The sequence below is a fragment of the Scylla paramamosain genome, chromosome 27 (assembly GCF_035594125.1).
Source record: "Scylla paramamosain isolate STU-SP2022 chromosome 27, ASM3559412v1, whole genome shotgun sequence".
Lineage (NCBI taxonomy): Eukaryota > Metazoa > Arthropoda > Malacostraca > Decapoda > Portunidae > Scylla > Scylla paramamosain.
In genome coordinates, this window is record NC_087177.1 from 14,516,809 (window position 1) to 14,536,158 (window position 19,350).

At 44.6% G+C, this 19,350-nt stretch overlaps 1 protein-coding gene across 6 annotated transcripts in view; it reads left to right on the top strand.

Moving 5' to 3' along the window:
* Positions 1-3,351: 3,351 nt before the first annotated feature.
* The window catches only part of LOC135114267 (ankyrin repeat and fibronectin type-III domain-containing protein 1-like), a 283,842-nt gene continuing 267,843 nt past the window's right edge, over positions 3,352-19,350 (top strand). For 2 of the 6 annotated variants that reach the window (XM_064030129.1, XM_064030130.1), the window contains exon 1: positions 3,354-4,679. In XM_064030129.1, the coding sequence (XP_063886199.1) occupies positions 4,546-4,679 (134 nt within the window). In that variant the 5' untranslated portion in view covers positions 3,354-4,545. Of the gene's footprint in view, positions 4,680-19,350 lie in introns of all 6 variants that reach the window. The other 4 variants (XM_064030132.1, XM_064030133.1, XM_064030127.1 and 1 more) reach the window with 3 other exon arrangements.

Sequence of the window (19,350 nt, forward strand, 5' to 3'; positions counted from 1 at the left end):
TATATATATATATATATATATATTACATACACACCCACACACACACAAACACACCATTGCGTGAGTCACAATGCTATCATAATTATTGTAAGACATCTTAATTATCCGACACTTTATTTTGGCGGGATTGAATAAGTACGAGTGCCTGTACACGTGTGTGTGTGTGTGTGTGTGTGTGTGTGTGTGTGTGTGTGTGTGTGTGTGTGTGTGTTAGGCCGGAAATCATTAGCAAAAAAATTTGTATACGAAGAAAAGGAAGGGAATGTGTGTGCCTGTGCGCTTGTGTGCCGTTGGGGATTGAATGGCTGTTTGTGTGTGTGTGTGTGGGTGGGTGTGGGTGTATAAGTGAACGAGTGGGTGTAGCTGGCTGGCCTTGTCATTCCACATCTTAGGTTATCTTTATCACCCTAAGGAACCTTTGTTGAACCAGCAGCGCAACTCATGTAAAACTGCGTACTACTGTTCTTACCTTTTTCATTCCTTTTCCACGTATATACCGAGTTAGCGTGTTTAGTGAGCTGCATAATGGACGGTGGGGTGCGGTGTGCTCAGTGAGATACAACGTGTTTAATCAGGTGCATTGTCCTTTAAAGTGTGCTAAGGAGAAAAAATGAAAGGTGGTCCCAGTAATGTTTCCGTCCGCGATGGAGCCAAAACAGGCACCATTCACGTTTTATATATATGGGGTTTGCTGAAAGATATGGGTAGAAGATACTGAGTACCAGAAGTTGTGAGAATGGCTGACGAGAGGGAGGAGTGGAGGTCCATGATCTGGCACATTGGTAACGGTAACGGTGGGGGAGTCCCAGAATCCCTGCAATATTACAGCAGAGTAAAGGGGAGTTGTGTGCACGAGATGAATGGCTGAGAGTATTGGAGTGTGCGGGAAATTAAAGTGTGTGTTGCATCTTTTGTTACGCCTGCTGCAGATTGCACTGGTGACTGGCTGCTGGTTACACACACACACACACACACACACACACACATCCGTGGAAGTATTATATGAGTGACTACAAAGATTCTAAATAAAACAAATAAAAAAAATACATTGATCTAACACGCCCACTGCCTTGACACACGAGAATGGCGAACAATTTTCTCGCGCATGTAATGAAATACGACACCAGAGTTCCCGTCATTCCTGCTAACTCAATAACCAGGCAAGGCTAAAAGAGAAACTCTTGCATTGACTATCGCGGCGCTCATGGCATCAGCAGTCCTCTGGCTACTCCGGGAACGAAACTTTGACGAGGAGGGTATGGCAGGAGCACCCGGGGCCAGACAGGAACATAAGAAAATAAGGGAAGCTGTAAGAAGCCATCAGGCCTACACGTGGTAGTCCTTGCATGAAACACGACAACCTATTTCCACCAATCATTGCCATTCATAAATTTGTCTAATCTTTTAAAGCTCCCTAACGAATCAGACGTGTTCTCAGTCGCTGACAAAAATGATTGGAGGTACTGAAGGCTGCTTGATGGTGGCTATTGGTCCTGAAGTTACCAGACCTATGCCAACGGTCAGAGTACGGCACACCTTTATGTCACGTTGTCTATGTACCTTATGCCTTCGTTTATGTGGCAACTTTTTTCAGGCTAATAAAAGTCTGAAAACTTGGGGTTATCTTATCTTTTTCCTCAGCTTGTGTTCCGTTTCCATACGAAGTCGCAGCCTGGAATGAGCCTTCTTTATGTGGCTCCCTTGTATGCCTCTGCCTCGTCTGTCCCTTTCTATCTTACATCCTCCTTCGATCCACCTATTTTTTTTTTTCGATTATCTTCTCTTTCTTCTCCCATGTACTTTAATTTTCATTGTCTTCTAACTAACGGGGTCATCTTATCTCCTGAAAGTAAAACTCAAATCTACAACCAGCTGATAAAGATTGAGCTCAGTACTTTACCTTGAAGTCTTTGGGAAATGGTTCAGGTAAATTATATTCCTGTTTATCATGGCAAGTTATTATTAGCATTGCAAGTTCCTGTAATGCTATATAGATTTTTGCCTTCAGGAGATACAAAAAAGAAAGCAATTCAAATCTCTTATAAACAGAGAAAAAGTCCACAATGTCGGGGAACAATAAGAGAAATGTGCAAGTCTGGCTGTTTTTTTTTATTTATTTATTTTTTATAATGGGACAAAACGATAAAACTCTCATTCCTCTCGTGGCATCGAACCTTTTATTGTGTTGCACCAATACTCAAACTGCCTTGTCGCTCTCTTCTTGGCTCATAATGGCGCTCCCCAGCCAGGTGGTGTGTGGCCCAGGTGGTGTGTGGTGAACGTGGCATGTGGTCTGGTGGTGTGTGTTTCAGGTGGTGCTTGGCTGAGGTATTGTGTGTTTCAGGTGTGTGGTCTGGTGGTGTGTGGCTGGGGTGGTGTGTGGCCCAGGTGGTTTAGGTATGTGGTGGAGGTGGTGTGTGGTTCAGGTGTGTGTAGGAGGAAGTGACCGCCTATTGTGAGGCGTGTTAGTGAGGTGCTCGCTCCCCCCTGAGCTGCATTTAATTGATTGGTGGACAGACGAGGAGGAAGAGTAAGGTCTGTCTGTCTGTTTATCTGTCTGTCCAAGGTGCCTGACACAATGTTGCGTTTAGTGCGTCTGGGCGTGACAAGGAACTACACTAAATTAGTTTCTCTATGCTACATCAGTACGGCCAACTAATTTTTTATATGCTACAGGAATAAACTTTAATATTGTAATACAGAAATAAGCTTTTATATGTTACATGAATAAACTTTTATGTGACGGAAATGAGATTTTAGATATTACACGGAAAAAGCTTCATATGTAACATGAATTGCCCCGATTTCATTGCAGGAGGTATTCACTTGTTTTCTGTTTGGCTTCAGTAGTATGAACTGGAGATAAGCTCAGTCCAGGTTTCTGTATGCTGTACATCTGACTAGCGTGAAATTCCCCTTATATAAATTTCACTCCAGCACTGGCGTAGAATTTTAAGTTGGATTCAAGTCAGAGATACAAGTGTTATCAGTAGAGTTTCTGTGTGGCACTTCATGAGCTGAACGAAGGTGTATCGCGAGGGAAGTGAAGGGCGAGAATGTATCATGGTCAGTGAGGACGCTGCGAGGAGCCAGTCATTGCCCTGGCGCCGGGTCTTATCATGCCACACTACTGTTGACCAAGGGAGGGAAAAGTTAGGGTTGGGGGGAGGTTACAAAATATTGACCTTGAACAAAGCAACCACGACGGAAAATGCGGGAGGCGGGTAGTGAGGGGATTTGGAGATTGCCTCGAGGTATGTAAGGGAGTAAGGAAGAGGAAAGAAGAAGAAGAGGAAGAGAAGAGTAGTGACGTCAGGAGGATAAGAGGAAAGGGAAACCCGTGGAAAGGAGCAGAAAGAGAGGAAGGGCTGGAAGTGTGAGAACGGGAGGGTGAGAGCCATAGCAATAAAGTAGGAGGGGTGATATGGGGCGGGAGCGGCGGAGGGTGGTGGCGCTGGCAGGCTTGGTCGGGTTGGGTCGGGGCGGCGGCGGAGCGGTTCTGGACGCCTTGCCGCCTCAGAACCGGTGGTGACGCCTCGCCGGGAGCACCTCTCTTCCTGCCTCCTACTCTCCCCCCCCCACCAACATACTCCATTCTTGCTTGCCTCTCGCCAGGCGCTCGGAGGGTGGTGACGCCGCGCCCACCCCCGTGGTGGCTCGCCGCACACCTGTCACCAGGAACACAGCCGCCGACATCGCCGGGAGGACATCGCCTCCTTCCTGCGTGCAGTGATCTTTTGAGGACTGACAAAAGTTACAAGGGGAAGATTATGTATTCTTCCCCCTGATGACACACAACTCCCATAACGGATACAGTGATCACTAATCTTAGTGACAACGATGTTCTTTCTCTTCTTACCGTAGATATCTGAAACTTACAGCTTGGTGGAAGTTTTCCTTCTTCGTGGTGAAGCATTGTCGCGAAAGTTAGCCTGTGCAGCTTCGACCGCAACCAGCAGCTGCGTGCTGGGAAACTTGTGTCTGACTTAACGTATTTCAGTGATTTAAAACACTAGTCATCTAAACTTAAGCAAACCACAGTGTTACCTCAAGGTTAGCGGCGTGGTGGTGTGGCGAGGGTAACCCAAGGCCCAGCACACCTGGTGGAAGAAGCATCGCCAGAGTTACTCTCATTCTCCTTTAGGTCGTGACTTATCCTCGTCTGCCTCTGGTGACAGATTTGGCTTTCACTTTCCGTCAGGCTGTCTGTCCTTCAAGTAACCCGTCTCGTCGAAGTCAGTATCACAGCCACGAGTGTCTGGTTGTCTGCTGCGGCCTTTGAGGTATTATTAAGCGGTTGATACTCTTCAGCGCCGAGAGTATTACTGTAGTGTGTCGTGTAAGTGAATGTGCTGCGTGTTGTGCATAAACCAGCGGCGGCCAGGGCGGCGGGAAGGAAGTCAGGCGTTATCCTCCGTGATGGCACTTGTCACCCCCTGTGGCATCCGAGGGCGGGCGGCTGAGGGGCTCCAGGGGTAATTGTGTTGCCCCGTTTGTTTCCTTCCATTGACGCAACGCCTGGCCCGTCCCGTCGCCTCAACCATCATGAACAAAGAAGAAGAGAACCCCCCTTCGTCCCCTTCCAAGGGGAAGATTCCTGCCGTCAGCTTCGGCACGGCAGCCTTCATCCTCATTCGCGTCAAGAGAGCTTTCAAGAAGAAGAGAGCAAAGCTTAAAAGGTAAATATCCTTTCCTCTCACAGCCCCTCGCACACCGTCATGTCATTCGTCGTCAGAGCACCGCGAGGGGCACTAAGTGTAGCACCAGCGTGAATGTGTCAGCAGCCCGGGCATGAGTGTATTGCGTCACGCTGTTGTCACTGCCTCACTCACCGCCGCTTGGGTATTGCATCTGCGCCTCACCAGTACTAATGACGCATATACACTTAGGTACCGGAAGCTCTGTTATAATGCATATTATCTAAGGGCCATCTTAGTACTCTGTATATAAATAGTTCGTTAGGTGGATGGTTAATGACACGAGTGCATGAGAAGCATACGAGTCAGTCACATTCACTCCTATTCAGTCTGCAGTTGTTGCCTCATTGTTCTCCACCAGATGGCAATGCTGCACACATACACTACTGTCCGCTTCACACAGGGGCACGCAGTGTGTGACCTTGAGGCAACCTGCACATCATGACCGCGATAGAAAGCACCTGGTGTACGAACATTTCGATCTTGACAACCCTCATAGAGTCCCGCACCGCACGAGTACACCAGTCACTCTATCACGTCTACACACACACACACACACACACACACACACACAGACACACACACACTCCAAGTCCATCATCACACTCACCTCCCAGCCACTCCACTTAACCACGAACACACAAAGACTTCAGAGGATTACGAAGGATAGCAAACAGCAATAGGCCTTTGTGGTTCTCCTGGCCTGTTTGATTACACTACTCTGCACTAACTACCACTAGGAGAAATATGACAGTGCAGTGGAAAGCGCCTCTCTGCACACAACACACAACTAGCTCCTCCTCACGTCCGCCTTCATACATTCAACTCTGCACCATTGCCGTCACCATCTTCACTGGCATCCATTCACAGTGATAATGACAAAAAATTATATTCTCAAATGTTTGGACGACTTACCTCGAAACATTCAAGGATTTTTTTTTTATGATTTTATTGAGAGAATGACAAAGATTCTATATCGTCAATAAGAAAATATCCATGAAAACGCGAATGATAATCTCCGTGGCCTTTGAAAATAATCTTCATGAAAATTCGGATTAAAATCTCTCTCAGCATCTTTTTCACAATATTCTTCCAATCATGTCTCCATCTATCCTCATCCAATTAATACCACCCTTACAAGCTCGCTATATAGAGCAGAGATCAAAAGTCGTGTCATCTGCAAGCTGCACTCCATGCCATTGTGCTTTGTATTTCCCTTCAGTTTTAACACTTTCACTGCGATAAATAACGATTCACAGGACTGAAAACAATACAAGCCTTTACACGCAAAGATAAATGAATGAATGAAAATAAATAGATAGATAAAATAGTAGGTTTTCCAGTTTTCCACTCTATAGTCAGTATGATGTTTAGAGACGGCTGAGGAACAAAAGGAAATGTGATTGAGAAACAATATACCAAACACTGAAAGATTTAGACTATCTTATTTGCTGATTCTCCTTATAAAACCTGACGAGTAACAGAATAGCAGATCAGAATACTTAAGATAAAAAGGAAACACTTAAAACTGAAGATTACTAAAACTGAAGATTATTAAGACTGAGATTACTGGAGTTAATACTGACAGTGCACCACCACTCCTTCCTTCAGCTGCTTCTTATAAGAGTCGCCACAGCAGAGCAACCTCCTGCATCACGCTCGATCTTTTCCGCCTTCCTCAGTCACACCTATTACAAATATCTTTCGCTCCACTACTCCACTACTACTCACCCACACCTCCTCCCGTCACCCACACCTTCTTCCACCATTACAGCCATTACAGACCCATTCACCCACACCACCTCCCATCGCACCCCATCCCAAGGGCAGCTCTACGTGAGTCTATAGTAATAGCGATCAAATACAGACAAAAAGGCGCAGTAATGAGGGCGCCCCCACATCATTTGCTCTCATTATGTTTTATATTGATTGGTGATGCGGTCTCTCTCTCTGTGTGTGTGTGTGTGTGTGTGTGTGTGTGTGTGTGTGTGTGTGTGTGTGTGTGTGTGTCTCATAACAAAGCATTACCAGAGCTCTTGTTTGTTTTGTAATGTGTACGACACGCTCCACTGTGCACGTGTGTGTGTGTGTGTGTGTGTGTGTGTGTGTGTGTGTGTGTGTGTGTGTGTGTCTGTGTGTGTGTTTGTGTGTGTGTGCGTGTGTGTGTGTGAGTGTGTGTGTGCTGCCGGTGTGTATTGCGTACTAGTGCGTTGTCTGCATCATATATCGACCCTGGCCAGGAACAAACGGGAGTTACAGCAGTCATTCTCTTAGCATTTGTACAGCACAAACACACGGACCGAGGCGAGAGGGAACCACGTATGCACCAACCAGAGAGAGAGAGAGAGAGAGAGAGAGAGAGAGAGAGAGAGAGAGAGAGAGAGAGAGAGAGAGAGAGAGAGAGAGAGAGAGAGAGAGGTGGGGAGGGGTGAGAAACATAGACAGGCAGATAGACATAGACAGACTATTCACATCGAACATATCTAATTTGCAACACCTAAACTGGTAATTACGTATAAGGAGGAGGAGGAGGAGGAGGAGGAGGAGAAGGAGGAGGAGGAGGAGGAGGAGGAGGAGGAGGAGGAGGAGGAGGACGCTATGGCTGAAGATGATCTGAGTCTGCCAGTCTGCCGCTGCCTTTGTGACTGATTTGTTGTTATGGTTCCCTTGTTCCTCCCACAAGACTCCTTCTGGTCTCTTCTCACCGATTACGTCCTTCCTCCTTCCTTCCCTCTTTCCTTTCTCCTTTCTGTCCGTTCCTTGATTCATCTGCGTATCTCTCTCTCTATCCCTTTTTTTTTTCTTCCCTTCTAAGCTTCCGTTCTTGTTATCCTCCCTTTCTTGCTTTTCCTCACTGCTTTCCTCGTGACCTTCATCTTATTTCCCTTCTTTCTTGTCTCTGTTCCTTCTTACGGTTTATTTTTTTACTTATCTTCCGTCCTTGCCTCCGTTCACCCATCTTCTCACTGCTTATCTCTTTCTTTCTTTCTTACCTTGCTCTTTTTCTTCATTCCTTTCTTGGTATCTCTATTTCTATTCATCTGTATATCTTCTCTCAGCTTCTCCCATCCCTCCTTCTCCCTTCGTTGTCTTTTTGTTCTTCTTTATCTCACACTGTTTCCTTCTCCCCTTCCTTCCTTTCCTCTTTCATCTCTACCTCCATTCACTCTCTCTCCTGTCTCTCTTTCTTTTTAACCTTCTTCACTTCCCTTCTCATTCCCTCTCTTCGTCCTTGCTTTCCTTCTTCCTTCCTCCCCTCCATCTTTCATTCCATCCTTTCCTCCCTTCTTTTGTTTTATACGTTCGTATGTTCTCTCCTCCTTCTGCTTTCCTTCCCCTTCCTATCTTTTATTCACCTCCCTACCGTATTCCCTCCACCTATTCTTTCCCTCCTCCCTTCCTCCCTCTGTCTGCTTGTCCATCCCTCCCTCCTTCCTTCCCTCCCTTCCTCTCGTCCCTTCCTCCCCTCGGTCTCAGTCCAACCTTCTTTTCCTCTCTTCTCTCCTTCCCTTCCTTCTATCTCTCTCTCTCTCTCTTTTTGCTCGCCTGTGTATGTCTGCCAGCTACAAATATTATGGCTTGAAGATCACGGTCATGTTGATGGTATATGGTAAACTATAGCCAATAGGGGGGAAGCAGACACACACACACACACACACACACACACACACACACACACACACACACACACACACACACACACACACACACACACACACACACACACACACACACACACACACACACACACACACACACACACACACACACACACACACACACACACACACACACACACACACACACACACACACACACACACACACACACATATGGATACATTCTCACATACCTACATACACACTCGCATACATATAAGGTCGCAGGAAAAAATATTAATTCATGGATATTTTTTTTTGTTTGCCTTCGTCGAAAATGAAGTAATTACGGTCTCATTGTTTCTTGATTAATGTCATTGTCAATATTAGATATGTGTGTGTGTGTGTGAGAGAGAGAGAGAGAGAGAGAGAGAGAGAGAGAGAGAGAGAGAGAGAGAGAGAGAGAGAGAGAGAGAGAGAGAGAGAGAGAGAGAGAGAGAATCCACAAGAAACATCTCTACTTGTTCGCGCACCAGCTCCAGCACGCAGGAAGAGGAGGAGGAGGAAGAAGAAGGGGAGGAGAAGGAGGAGGAGGAGGGGGAGCGGGAGGAGGAGAAGAAAGAGGGGGAGGAGAAGAAGGAGGGATGGTGTCTGCATTTTCACAAATTTAAGGGGAACTGAAATTTTCTTCTCGTTATGAATGTGAGACTACAGTTGCCAGTGCTCCCTCCCTCTCCTGCTTTTTTTTTTTCCTTGTGTTTCATTTTTCACTTTTCTCTCTCTTCTCCTCGAGGTACATTCTCCTCTTGGATAAAAGTAATGTTTTCTTTAAGACCGGGATACAAACGACGTGTCTTTGCAGTTTCAGGATGTGTGTGTGTGTGTGTGTGTGTGTGTGTGTGTGTGTGTGTGTGTGTGTGTGTGTGTGTGTGTGTGCGGGGCTGAGTTCATATCTATTTTTAACCTGAGATCTGCGCTTTTGTGCGTAGTGTAGTTAAATTTAAGAAGATTATGCATATTGGAGCATAAAACATAAAAATTGCATGCAGTAAATATGACCTAATCAACAGAACGTTAATAGCTACATTAAACTTGCACTTACCAGGACTATGAGTCAAACAAAGAGAGATGAATAGACATCGACCAATACGTGGATGGATAAATGGATGGATAAATAACTTAAAAAAGACTCCCGTGTGGTCTGCTTCTTGACATAGAGCAAGGCATCGGATGACAGATAGATGAAGTGCCCAGCTGGACATGGATGGAGTAAAGGAAGAGGTGGAATGTATTTGGAGTGACAAGAGTGTTTTCAGGGTTAGGGTATAGTTCACATTTATCGTGCTGTTTGTTACACACGATGGCGTATACGTATATCAGTTAGGGTTGGGAATATTGCTCAGGTTCCGATATCGTGGTATGGGTGGAATAAAGGAGAAGGAGAAGTCTGCCTGGGAGTATTTCATTTAAGTCAAAGTATAATAGTTTACAATGTTCACTAAAGTAATGTGATTTGTTAGACAGGGTAGAGTGCGCATCAGGTAAGTTTAAGGTGTACTGGTCAGACTGGACTGTACAGGAGGTAGGCTGGGATGTATTCAATAGGCTGAGGTTTGGTGTATTGGATATAATAAGGTACACTATGCAGGATCGACTGGGGTTTACCTAGCCAACCCTAGTTTGAATTTATTGACCAGGCTGTCACATTAAGAAGGATGGTATTGGAGACATTGAGGCAAGGTGTGATGTGCTGGGTAGCATTCTTAGGCATATTCAACAGCTTGGGATATATTGGTCAGTTTGTTACATAAGCCAATATGAGATGTATTAGGCAGCAGTCTTGGGTATACTGGGCAGGCCGGGTTGTGGTTTACAGGCCCGACGTACTACACAGCCTTCCCGAGTGCCCTGAGTCATCCGGCTGCAAGCGATGGATCTAGGTCTGTCTTCCCGGGCCGTCCCAGTAACCCGCCGCTCCCTGCAAGGCTTCCAGCACGGGAAATAAAACTGCCATTGTCGAACCTTGATGCAGGATTTTTTTCTTTTTCTTTTCTTTTTTTTTTTTTTTGCTAGTGTTGTTGCGAATGGCGCGCTGCCCTCCCATTGCCCCAGTATTCACGGTGCTCCTCGACCCTAGAGTCTGGTATTCTTTGTTTCTCGTTCACTCAATTGTTTCGCTACGGGCTTCACCACTAGTATGTACTCGGGTAAAAAACTAAACCGAAGAAATGCATGTTTTACGAAATGTATCATGAGAGCAAGGCTGATGTAATGAAGAGTAAAGGTTAATGAGGTGTACACGAGGATCTCCGATGAAAGGATCGCATTCAACGTAAAATTGCTGCCACGGATTGAGTTTGGCAGAAGTTTTATATCGGTGGCATGTGACGCGTCTGTTTGGTTACCCTATTTTTGTCTTTTGTACCCAAGAATAAGGAAGGGAGTGGGCATGTGTGTGTGTGTGTGTGTGGGGTGGGAGGATTGTGTGTATTACTGAACAGAAGCCCCCTGAACTCCTGTATCCCGCGAGTCACGGCACAGCGCTTATCTCTACCCAGTTCTCAAGTTCTGGCTGCAAACTTTTCGATCTGATTTCTTTACTTTTTGGCCTCCCTTTGTTTCACCTGGTATCTTTTGGAATCCAGACAGTCAGTTTTGCTTTTATCATGTTATATGCTCTATTGTCCACTTGTCCTGTCCATCCCCATTCGCTTTATTCTTTCTGACGCACTGGTGCATTTTCCAATATTTCCTGCAAGTTCTTTATTCGGCAAGAATCCTGCTCTCACGGTTTTATCCATTGGTTTACCTCTTTGGATGAATAAGTAATCCCTGTCTTGAGGCTCGGTACGTTTTCTTCTTTCCTGTGCACTTCTCTGAATCCAACAATATCCCATTTGATATTTTCTGATTCTGTCTCATTTCGGAATTCCTGGTGTTTTAAGGTTTTGACATTACACAAGGTTTAACCCATTCATTACTGCAGGCAGCTTTGAAAACCTCATCAAATCACCTGTTATTCGCCTCTTAGTATGCTTTTTTGATTCTAACAAGAGCTCATTCATGCTTTCTGGTTCTGCCTCATTTCTGAACTGGCGTTTTAAGGTTTTGACATTTTACGAGGCTACAGGCAACTTTCAAAACCTCATCAAGTAGTGTATTTGTCATAACTACTAAGATGTAAATGTGATAGATATGTACTTAGGTGACTTATATTCTCATGAAAACGAAAAGTATCATCTTTGACCCTATGAGATTCTTTAGTGACGTCTAGAATATGATGAAATCGATGTCGTTGTATTGGATATATTAAAAACTACTATTAGAATTACGTTTTATTGGTAATAAGATTTGTTAGATGTTGTTTTCGAAGTGTGTGTGTGTGTGTGTGTGTGTGTGTGTGTGTGTGTGTGTGTGTGTGTGTGTGTGTGTGTGTGTGTTTCTTTCGTTAATCAGTCATTCTTTCCTTCCTCGGCTGATAGTGTGGCTCTCACAAGTACTGGGCGTCCTCCTCCTCCTCCTCCTCCTCCTCCTCTTCCACCTCATTATGGGAGAGGATTTAAAAGTTAGCGGCAACTTGTTTAATGAGTTTCAGAAATCACCACTCGCACGTCTTATGCCCCTCTGTTCGACTGACACCTCTTCAACTTCCCGATGAATAATGGAGCCAATAATTTCCCGTCCACAGCTTTACTATCTGCAGACACTGTCGCCGCGCTGTCCGCCTCTTGATACAGGAGAATTATGAGGATTTTTATACGGAATCAGGTGTCTTTTTTTTTTCTTTTTTTGTACACTCCTCATGATTTAAAAATTTTTTGAGGAGAAACTGTAGCCTTTGAAAAAAAAATTATATCCTGCTTTTGGAATTTTTATCTTTTTTTTTTTTTTAATGCCAAAGACTGAGATTTTAATTAAGAGTGTTTGTCTTGTTTATATTTTCATCAATAGAGTAGATATATTTTTTCGTGTGCAATGTCTGGAAAACACTCCTCACGTGAACTAATTAATGGCTATTTTTCTTTAAATCAAGATAAGAAACAGGAGTAAGACCACTGAACACACACACACACACACACACACACACACACACACACACACACACATTTTCCTTCCATCACTCTATACTAACCTTATTCCACCACCACTATCACCACCACCACCACCACCACCACCACTGAGACAACCATTGATCTCCGAGTCACTCATTCCTCTCAAAGTCAGTTTTCAAGGAGCCAGAGGAAGGAGCGACTTCCGAGGTGGGGTGTGAGTGCGTCCGTGCTTGTAGTCTCCGCCCGTCAGCTGTTCCCTCATTCGTACGAGGCACAGAGTAAAGAACTGAAATAAACAAAGGGAATTCCTTTATTTTCTCCTGTGCCACTGAAGGCTACCGGCCAATTTAAACTTTCCTTAGGGACCTTGATGGCGCGGGTGAAGACGAGAGAGAGAGAGAGAGAGAGAGAGAGAGAGAGAGAGAGAGAGAGAGAGAGAGAGAGAGAGAGAGAGAGAGAGAGAGAGAGAGAGAGAGAGAGAGATTTTGTTTAAATTATTACAAAAAACGCCCAGTGAGAAAAACAGACAAAATTATAGATAGATATTGACCAAGATAACATTTTCACACACACACACACACACACACACACACACACAAAGGGAAGCAATAGTTCTAATCCTCCTTAAGCTGCCTGATCCGCCAAGCAGCCTCGCCTGGCACCAACAATACTAAGCTGAGCCAAGAGGAACGCGCTCAGGGGGCAGCGAAACCTTAGATTTTGGGGGACGAAAACCCGACACGATACGGCACGGCACGACACAGAGCGAAACGAGACGAGATGCCGCCCGTGCAGAACCTCTCAACCTCCCACCTGTCAGTCAGTCAGTGAGTCAGTCAGTCTGTGGCGGCCACCGTGGTTTGCTTTCACTTGTTTTGTTGTTGGCTGTTTCTTTGTTGTTCCTATTGCTGTTGTTTTTGTTCTTATTACTGGTGTTACTACTTCTACTACTGCTGCTGCTAATTCTGCTGCCGCTGCTGCTGCTGCTGCTGCTGCTGCCTCTACTACTGCTGCTGCTGTTGCTACTTCTACTACTACTACTACTACTACTACTACTGTGTAACTACCATACTATACATCATTCTATTCCAAAGAGCAATAGATATTGTAGTAGTAGTAGTAGTAGTAGTAGTAGTAGTAATAATAACCGAATAATGATAAAAATAACAACAACAACAACAACAACAACAACAACAACAACAACAACAACAGCAGCAGCAGCAGCAGCAGCAGCAACAGCAACAACAGCAACAACAACAGAAACAACAACAACAACAAAATCACAACCCCACCACCACCACCACCAGGCCCATCACACAACTCACAGAGTCACGGCCGCATCACCTTCCCCTCCTCTTAGCTACACCAACACATATCATATTCATAGTGGCGGGTCGCAACAGCAGTAGAAGAGAGGCCAGCCACAGACAGAGCAGTGCCGCTAACCTTTGAAGTAGAGGCAGCAGCGATGGCACGAATATTCCCAAAGTGAAAATATGCCAAAATTGCTTCCTCTACCTCGCCCTGTTGAGATGAAACGGTATGAGTCTCTAGCCTGGCTGATATGGGGTGAGGACGAGAGGCGGGGGACCAGGGTACGAGGGGGCGTGGCTGGCAGGCTGGCTGGCTTGGTGAGGATGCTATGGAGCGAGGATAGGGAAGAGGGAAAGAGAGAGAGAGATATTACACGCTGGAAAGATGGAAGGTTGAGGTGAAAGATGCAAGGGTGGAAGGGACGAGGGATGAAAGGAAGGATGAAGAGGAGTCTTATAGTGAATTCGGTATATTGAATCAGACGAGTATAAGGTTGTCAACACTGTACTCACCATAAGTAGTCCCATCTCTCTTTGTCTGTTTCTGCTTTGCGGTGTATAGTTCTGTGAGAAGTAGCGGGGATGTGGAAACAACTATCCCTAACAGGAAAAAAGGTAGGCGAAGGCACAATTAGAAGTGGGCAAAGGATTGAGGAGTCTAGAAAACAAAAAATAACCAGAAATTTACGAGAACTGGTTTACAGGAAAAGACATAAGACGGAAAGAAAAGGACAGAAAGAAAGGTTAGAGGGAAAAACAAGAAAACCAAGCCATGTACAAAAATAGATGTGGGGAAAAGGAAGAAGAAACGAGTGTGTAGGAGAATACTGAAAAGAAAGTGACGAGAAGAAATTCTGCGTGCTATGAGAGACTTATGGCGGTTGTGGTGGTGGTGGATGTGGTGGTGTGGTGGTGATGGTGGTGGTGATGCGTAAGTTCTTGAAGCTAACGACCAAACTGAAAGTTGTTAATACTGGTATTGTCTCTTGGTCTTAGGTGAGGACTTGTAACACTACATTCACACTGCAGACACATACCGCGCAGCCACCCTCATTTCCCACCAATAACTTGACACCATTACCTGCCTCATCTATACACATCCAGTTGTCAGTACCTATAAAAATGCTATAAGACCTGTGATTTTGCCGATCTATCTATACATCAGACCGGCAGTCCTACACAGGGTGGCCCAGACAAAGCACCACACACTCACACATAATTTCTACTCTTAGCCACGTCATCCCATGGTGGAAAAGGGAGTCTCGTGAACCACTGTACCACACTTCAGGAGCTTAGGCATAGCACAGCTGCTCACATACTTCCACAGCCTTAAAGAAAAATATCACTCACTACAATTCTTACTATTCTCCTCTATCTCTGGAGTGTGTTTTTTTTTCTCTCTCTCTCTAATCCACATTTCTCTTTTTTTTTTTTAGTTTCTATGAATAGCGAGTATGAATAGCATGTCCGCAGCCACATGACACTGCCGTCGCCCCACCACGAATTAATTATTCAATCAATCAGCCTTCTGACAGCGCGTCTCATTATCTTCATTCTCCTTGCACCACATGACATTTCACAGCCCCCCCTCCTTCTCCTCCTCCTCCTTCTCCTTCTCCTTCTCATCATCATCATCATCATCATCATCATCATTTTCGTCTTCGTCCTCTTTCTCCTCTTCCTACACTGCAAAACTAATCATGAACGTCCCAAAGAACTTAATTTGTTTAGTTTTTCCAGACGAAGACTGAGACGCGACTCAATCCAAGTTTATGAAAAATTGGCAGAGGATTAGATAATATTAAGGAAGAGGATTTCTTCATTGTCGATCAAACAATGCTAATTAGAAAGCTCCCTTGTCGTCTTCATATCCAAACTCCCGATCTTTGTCCTTTCCTTGTCTGTGTATTTTCGATTACATTCCTCGTACTTTGGTTACGGTTATTGCTTCCTTCCCTTCACTACATGTCCATCTTCACCTCATCTTCAATCTACTTCTCTTTTGCTCTCTCCCTGTCTGTATTCTCCTATATTCCTGCTACATTGCTCACTATTATTGGCTCATCTACCTTATTGCATGCCCCCGTATCCTCAAGCAAATCTCAACACTGTTCTCTACACTCATACTCGTGTCATATCTCTAGAGCTCATTGCATTCTCTTGTGTCAGCCATCAGCGCACCTTTCCCCCTTATCACCTGTAGCCACACTTGATTAAAATGAGCTGGGTGCAAAACGTTGAATATTTCACGCACTGCATCTTATCACACACACACACACACAGAGAGAGAGAGAGAGAGAGAGAGAGAGAGAGAGACTCCTCACATTCCACACAGCACTCCAGAACCTCGCTGTGACTTCTTATGTTACTTAACCAGAGTGCACAACGCTGGGCCTTAGCACGTGACAAGCACCACCACCACCACACCGCCACTGCCACCACCACTCCCGCCCGCCGCCACCAGGACAACTTGAGGACACTTCGCGGTACACTTAAACCCCGCTGCGGCCACTTAGATAGTCCTCCGGTCCATTCTAGCAGCGTTTAATTAAGTCTAACGCGCCTGTCTCGCCTTAACACTCCCCGCCCAGGTCTCCCATCCAGCCTCTGCCGCCTCCAGTGTTACTCAGCGACTCCCTGCAAACTAATAAGATAATGTCGTTTACTTACTACTTGTTATCTTATTTCGTCATCCACTTCCTCTGCTACCTATTATATGACTGATTAATACATATGTTATTTTTCCTGTCACCCTTTTCCTCTACTACCTGTTATGCTACAAGTCGTCTGCTGGATACAGATGGTAACCTAAATGGATATGCCACCGGTTATTTGAATCCGTAGGGTTATTACTTTTCTCCTTCACTCTTTCATTCCTTTCACTGATAAACTTTGAAATTCTCGACCTGTTTCTGTTCTACCTCCTTCCTACGACTTGGGCAATTTCAAAACAGAAGACCAAGATAACTACGAAACTAAATTGCCCTCATCTCCTTACTATTCCCAGTACCCACAGTTTCCTTAGTGTCTATCCAGCATGCCCAGTCCCTGTCCAGCACTTTCAGCCTCTATCCAGCATTTCCATCCTCTGTCAGCATCCATCACTATTCTTAGCATCCCTCAGTTTTCACAAGCTTTCATAGAATCCCACCTGCTTCCTCAGCCTCCTCCCATCACTCTCTAGAGTTCTCCAGCACCCTCCACCCCATCCCAACACTCTCAGCGTCTTCCCACAACCACCCTCAGTATTTCTCAGTACCCTCAGCCTCTTCCCAACATTCCCTGGTGTCCCCCAGCACCTCCGCCGCCCTGCGTCACGAGGTGAGCGGCTGCCTGATATATTATTGAGACATAATTGACCCAAAGTATAGGAGGTAGCGTAATTTCTCCCTGAGTTATGGTGATTCTCTGCTTGCATGGAACAGGGGCGCAGTCTCGTTCCTTCCTTACTTCCTCCATTCCATGCTTCCTTGATTGATTCTTCCTTCATCTTCCTCCTTCTGTTCCTTTTGTTTTCCTTCGTTAACCTGTAGATTAGAGTAGTGTATTTCTTGTAGTGTTATTGTATGCTTCTTTGTATTTCACCTTCTCCTCATTCTGCATCTTCTGTTATTACCGTTTAATCGAATTGCTTTTCCATTAGTATTTGTTAATTCTTATATTTTTTCGTTCTTCTTTGGTTCCTCTCATGCTCTTCCAACCCTTCATCTCTCTCTGGCTTCTTCTCACTCCATTTACCCTCATCTATATTTCCTTTTTTCGCGTCATTGTTTTTCCTTTTTGCTGCTGCATGTCCCTCCTCTTTCCTCCTTTAGCCCCCTTCCCTCCCTCCCTCCCTCCCTCCCTCCCTCCTTCTTCCTCTGGTCCCTTTCTCCCATTGGTCCTGTCACTTGGGAGGAAGGTGGTTCAGGAAAACTTTCTCGCGTGCATGATTGATGTCCGTCCCTGGTGAATTCTGTATATTGGAAACTCCTTAACTCACCGAGGGCTGCGTTGAATCCTTTATTTCATTGTGCTGGCGTGAGAGAGTGGCAGTTTGAGAGTGTGGCGGAGTGAGGGTGTGGTGCTAAAATTGATACTGTTTGGGTGTGGTAGAGTGAGAGTATAGTCAAAAATTGTGGTGGTTTTTTTGGGTGTGGTGGTGTTAGAGTGTATGGAGGTGAAATTTGGTGTTGTATGGATGTGTTGTGTGAGGATGTGGTGATAAGACTGTGGTGGTTTTGTGGTTCTGTGAGTGTCTGGAGTTGAAGTTGGTTGAAGTTGTGGGTGTGTTGGTGTGAGTGTATGTAAGACGATAATGAAAAAAAAAAAAGAAGAGATGGAAGGAAAAGAAAAAAAAAGAGTTGGATGTAGAAATAAAATGTAGAAATAAAAGTGGAATAGAAGGAGGAGGTGAAGAAGGAGGAAAAGAAAGAGAGGGAGAAGAGAAAGTAGTAGAAGAAAAGGCAGTGGAAAAATTGGGAGCGGTTTTGAAAATGTCGTGCTGTGGGATTTGTTGAAGTAAGGAAGCTTAAAGTGAATATATATTTTGGACAGGATAATATATCTATTTGGTGTGTTGGAAGCCTCTTTCTGCTGATGGCGCGGCGCTGTGGTTCTGGTGGTGACAATATAGAGGAATTTTTATTTATTTATTTATTTATTTTTTTTTTTTATCAATTCTGCTGTGTTATTGGTTCTCCAGAAGTAGGGTGAATTGGTGTGTGTGTGTGTGTGGGGGGGGGGATGAGTTTAATAATGTGTTGTGATGCTGTATTAGATGTTCTTTTGTTGTATTTTAAGCGTCTGCCTTGTATTGTAATATCCACGAGTTTCATAATGATGATTACAAACGTCCAGTGTTGAAATATGTGTGCATACATGCCCACTCCCACACACACACACACACACACACACACACACACACACACACACACACACACACACACACACACACACACACACACACACACACACACGGCTACATAAAAAATAATGAGTCAGCTGAAAAAAAATATAAGGAGTAAAAGTTAAAGTCAAATGTATCTACACATTCTTTTTATTTATTTACTTATTTTTGTTACAAGTTCGGGAGTGATGATGCATTTCCGCGCAACTGATAAACTTCTCACTCCGGAGTTATCGTGGAAGTTAACCGTTTAATCAAATTTACATGTCGCTCAGATTCTGGAAATAAAAGGAAACTTATGGCACTTTTGCTCAGCGCTCCATCCATCACCACTATTTTTCATCTTCATTGAAGACACCTCTGTAAAGATTCACGCGCTCACTCCCTCTGCTTTCTCCTTGCCTATTTTCGTCTCCGCGTCGTGAATTCACAGTCCCGCTGCAGCTGACATTTTTGCTTCATTGCTTCATGAGAGTGTCGCGCAAAAACTCGCATCGCAGTGGAGTGACTTTCGTTTCATCTTCCTCTCTAGGGCTTGGAGGCTCTGAGGGGAAGCAACATCATGTTATATCAGTAAGCTAAACGAATCGTATGACTTCCAGTTCTTTTCTACCGACTTCTTTGTGTATACATTAGAGAATTTAAACTTTTTTTCTCTCTCTTTTCTTACATATAGTAGAGTAATTCCTTATAATAGTCAAGTAAATTTCAAATTTTCTTTATGCTTTCGTCCACGTAGACAAGTAGATTCTAACTTTTTCTTATTAGTTTGTAAAGTTACAATTTTCCTTCGTGTTCTTG